The 4,807-nt window shown below is 41.4% G+C and overlaps 1 protein-coding gene across 2 annotated transcripts in view; it reads right to left on the reverse strand.

Moving 5' to 3' along the window:
- Positions 1-1,709: 1,709 nt before the first annotated feature.
- b4galt7 (xylosylprotein beta 1,4-galactosyltransferase, polypeptide 7 (galactosyltransferase I)) overlaps positions 1,710-4,807 on the reverse strand; it is an 8,937-nt gene continuing 5,839 nt past the window's right edge. For both annotated transcript variants that reach the window (XM_015016635.1, XM_015016636.1), the window contains 5 exons: positions 4,288-4,629; positions 3,568-3,793; positions 3,100-3,183; positions 2,893-2,997; positions 1,710-2,575 (listed from right to left, as the gene is read on the reverse strand). In XM_015016635.1, the coding sequence (XP_014872121.1) occupies positions 2,420-2,575; positions 2,893-2,997; positions 3,100-3,183; positions 3,568-3,793; positions 4,288-4,629 (913 nt within the window). In that variant the 3' untranslated portion in view covers positions 1,710-2,419. The remainder of the gene's footprint in view (positions 2,576-2,892; positions 2,998-3,099; positions 3,184-3,567; positions 3,794-4,287; positions 4,630-4,807) is intronic.

The raw sequence follows: 4,807 nt of genomic DNA on the forward strand, positions 1-4,807 counted from the left end.
ATATATATATACACAAAACACATTGTTTCTTAAAATTTCATTCTGCAGTTTTAATGGAAAAGGTTGTTGGAATCCAGCTGAGAGTCATGCTTCATCCAGATGTTGGAGAACTTCAGCAGGTACAGGAAATCTGAACTTTTGTCATTTTCTCGGAAATGCATGCTTGTCCAAAGAACACCTGAATGATGTGAGAAAAACAATTTCCTAACAGGGACAAACCTGCACCTTCTGAAGGAATAATCCTCTCAACACAAAACTTGCTGAGACTAGGAGAGTTCACAATGGAGAGAAACATGGTGTCTACTGGTTATTTTGTTTGGCTAAAACAAAAAAAGTAAAGTGTTCCGTGATTATCTGTTTCCTGGTGCTTTCTCTCAGCATGGCCCCTGCGGGTTTTATTAGTCATGCAGCAAGCATGATTACAGGAACTCATCCCTCCAGTTTATCTTTGATTTTTTTTTTTTTTTTTTTTTTTTTATTTCTCCATAATCGAAGCAAAGTCCCCCACGTTCATTAACGGCGGCTGAAAATTAAGTGCTGCCATCACATCTGCTCGTCGTGTGCCCTCAGCATCTATAAATACGTGTGAGCTCTCAGACTCGTCTCCGAACGCTTTCCATGATATGATATGAGTGTGGAGACGCAGCTTTATAATAACTGAGCGGGGAATTAAAAAAAAAAAAAAAAACAGAGCACGAAGCCGCAGCACAGAGTGCTGCTGGGGTCTATTTGTGGCAGAGTGGAGGTGTTTCTCCTCCCTCACTTCCAACAAAAAGGTGAAAATTGCACCCAGAGGGGAAAAGCTTCGCAGCAAGGGGAAGGTGTGGATCCACCCCGTCCAACTCTTTGTCTCCGTCTGAAGCTTTGGCTCGTTTCACTGAAAACCGCAGCTGCATCGTCTGAGCGGGTTTACGTCCTCGGGGACCCCGGTAAGGGACTTCAGGCAGCAGCGAGCTGCTAATATCCAGCAGCTGAGTTAGGCTGAGCTCATCAACACGTGTTACAGCAAACTGTTCCAGCAGTTCCAGCATAAGCTTCTCAGCAGGACAACGACCCAGAGTAAACATCTGAGGCGGCGTGTGCCATAACACGGAGCGGCCTCAGTGGAGCAGCAGCAATTTTTCAGGCAACACATTCACAAAAAAATAAAAAATAAAATAGATCAGAAAGACTCTAGTCTTTCACTAGAACCAATCAGCGTCAAGTCAACAAAAAGCACAACAAGCCTGATTTTAATGTTTCAAATGGAAACATCTGTGGATGTATTTTTAAGGCAAGTCAAACATCATTTAAAAAAAATCTAGAAATCACAAATAAATTAGTCGAGATATCAGGAACTGTGGAGCTCCATGAAAAAAATAATCTTTAGGTATTTTCAGACGGCTGATGGTGCTACATTAATCTGTCAACTATGTCCAAGTACAAGCACAATAAAACCAAAAGGCTGCCATTATTTCATGAAAATATGCATTTGTAATATTTTTTTTAATGAAAAGTGTAATGATGTTTTCAATTAAAAAAATATGATTTTCTTCCTTCTTTAGCATGACATAAGGGCCTTTAGTATTATGTATGTTAACAATTGTATTTAGTCGCACCACCAATTAACAGCAGATCTAGTAAAAAATGTAAATAAGGAAAACCAACATGCCTGCAGTTTTCAACATTTTTCTGTCTAGCAATTCATGTCTCCCCTCATGGAGGAAAACTTGCAAAATAAAAAGTTTATTTCCCAGTTGAAATTTTGAGTTGAGATTCAGCTACATTCACCAAAGAACACAAACTCAACAAACTCTTTAATTGTTTATTTATTTTTTTAAATAATTGGAAATCAAGTCATAAAAATGGGACACAAGAGTCAGATTTATAAAGACAATTTTTACTCTGGATTTTCATACAAACAATAACATAAAAACACATGATCCTATCTTTTCAATCAGAAATAAAGAGTTTCACTCCAGATTTCCAAACTTATTCTCTTCCTTGTAACAGCGTCAGCAGGAAAAATGAAGCAATTCAGTGAAGAACTTGTTCTGATCCACCAGACATTTGATCATTATTTCAAATAAGGTAAAATGCTAAAAAAAAGAGAAAAAAAACCCCTCCTCATTTGGAACTACAGTACGATGCTCAAGCATGCAGGGCCCTGGATCCAAACTAAAAACTAAAACCAGACTTGGAGTCTGAAAGTACCGGAGAGAGAAAAAAAAAAAAAAAACACCTGCCAGCAGCATGGGTTAGGATCTCCTGATCCTAATGCGTCTCTGCCCAAAGACAGTCTCAAGGTAATATGATGCAGAAGAGCCATTTGCACCTGGCGCTCGGATCATGTACCTGGACATGGTAACACTACTGGTTCGTTTGTTTTCACTTCAGTTTGTAGATATTCGCTACAGTGATCCTGGAGCCACTTAGTCCGCTAACTCAGGAGACACCACGGCGTCTGGTTCTGATCGCACTCCAGTTTGGTGTTGATGATGGTGCAGGGAGCGCCGCTGATGGTCAGCTCCTGCCGGGAATCCACCTGGTACTGGAGGTTCGTCAGCCCACCGTCGGGATCCACCTTAAACTGCTCCTGAAGAAAAGAGGAGGAGGTGGAGTTATGACTCACTGCCAAGCTGGAAAGGTGAGATCAAATTAGAGATGCCCCAATCAGATTTTTCAAGATCAATCACAATTGTTGGTTTTGAATGAACTCTGTAAGAGATAAAAAAAAAGGAAAACTTTGAAGGAGATCCATCAACAGTAAGGAATTACAAGATTGTTTTCCTATATGTGTCCAAACATTTGTCCCCAATCTTTATCTGAGTTTTATAAAAGTACATTTCTGATTTCAAGATCCTTTATTAAACTTTGTTTTGTTGTCCCTCAACTTCAGTCATTCTTTCTTACCTGTTTCTGAGCGGCCACCCTTTTCTGGTCCCTCTTTCTCCACGCCGGGTCGTGAATATGAAGAAAGGTTTTATATCCCGTTGTGATGCCACTTGGGCGGAACAGCTGCCCAAAGAATTAGAGATGAAACCAACCAGAAAAGACCTTCAGACATTATTCTAATGAAACGTCTTGTTTTCTCTGCTGATTAAAGTCGGTGACTTGTACCTGTAACTCTGCTTTTCTGAGCCTTCTGTAGAACTCGTCATCCTCTCTGCCCCAACCCCAGAACCGGTTCGACATCCCATTACACTGCACACACAGAAGATGATGAGCACCTTGAAATAAACAAGCTTTGTTGGGTTAGTTTATCACTGTTCCTTTCTGCAGCACCGTAACATTAATAAAAGTTCAAATGATATGCTATGTTTTCTTGCTCTAAGCCAAAGATGCAGCACACTCTTTTCTTTTTGGTTTGTTAATCAACCTTTTTCAATGTGAAACAGCACCATCTGGTGGACATACTATGTCCCACCAGATTAAAAATACCCAACATGATGAGCATTTAAGTTTGTGAAGTTGAAGAGACGTCCTCACAGTAAAACAAATCCTGCCAAACCTTCCCCCCTAATGTAGCTCGTCTTGCCTCTCTGAACCTCAGCTCGCCTTTAACAACAAGCAGCAGCAGCTCCGCACCATGTGATAGTGCCTCTTTGTGAGCAGCAGGATTCCTCCCACGTAGGTCTTGTAATGGTAGAGCGGATGCAGCTCCGGCGAGGCGACATGGAAGGGTCCCTCTTTAGGGAAGCCGTAGTCCAGGGCCTCGTTGAGGGGCAGCAGGTCCACGTCATGCATAGCCAGGTAGTCCGTGTCATTCCCGCTCTCCTTAAAGCCCACGTTGATCAGAGACGCTCGGTTGAATCTGGAACAAGGAGAAAAAAGAAATAAATAAAAACATTCAACATATACAGGTGAAATTGAGACCAAATACAACATTATGACTCACATATTTAAGGTTCAGTTTTGATTCGCCATCTTCTTTTCTCCTACTCATCCTCACTTTGTTTTTATCCAACAACTCAAACACTGACTATGCTGCTTAAAGGACGTTTTAAATAATAATCTAGCATACTTTGAGGTGTCATCAGTTGTTAATTGGTGCTTTTATTGGTGCCACTGAATTCAAAAACTGTACACAAGTGCATGAAAACACTTCCTGAGGAGTTTAAAGGAAGTTGTAGATCGTTTTGTATGTTGAATCAGAGATTAAATACATTTTACAACAACCTGCTTCTGATTCATACAGCTTAAGGCTTTAAAACAAGCAAATAACAGCTTACTAAAAATAAAAACTAAAAGAAAAGCTCAGAGACAGAAGGTTAACATTTATCCTATGACTGGCAGCTGAGCTCTCACCTGTAGTGATCCACCTGGTTGATAATCAGGATCTTATGGCGGATCTTCTTCTTGTTGAGAAATTTGTGCATGAATGGGACGAACACCAGCAGCTCTTCGAAGCGTTCTCTGAAGGGGACCACGAGTGCCAGCTTGTGAGGACCCCAGCTGGGGTCGTCCGCTGCGGATGCCTGTCGCTCAGTGGGACAGGGTGGAGGAGGCGGCTGGGGGTCGTGCTGGTTTTGACGCGTTACTGAGGACATGTCACCCGAACAGCTGAGCTGCAGCCACAGCAGAGAGATGAGCACCAGCACCATGCAGAGGCCAAACAGCTTGTAGATGGTGCATTTCCCCGACAGAAACCTGGGAAAAGCACGAGAGAGGCCATAAAAGCTTCATCTGGGTTTGTTTGTTTAACACGTGAAGCAAAATAATAATAATAAAAAAAGGTCAAATTTACTCAAAATTCAAAGTCAAATCTGCATTTAGTGTTCCTTGGTAAGCTGAACCTCAAGAGGACATTTTGATCTAATAACCTATT

The sequence above is a fragment of the Poecilia latipinna genome, unplaced genomic scaffold (assembly GCF_001443285.1).
Source record: "Poecilia latipinna isolate Pla-1442-1.1 unplaced genomic scaffold, P_latipinna-1.0 Scaffold2042, whole genome shotgun sequence".
Taxonomy (NCBI): domain Eukaryota; kingdom Metazoa; phylum Chordata; class Actinopteri; order Cyprinodontiformes; family Poeciliidae; genus Poecilia; species Poecilia latipinna.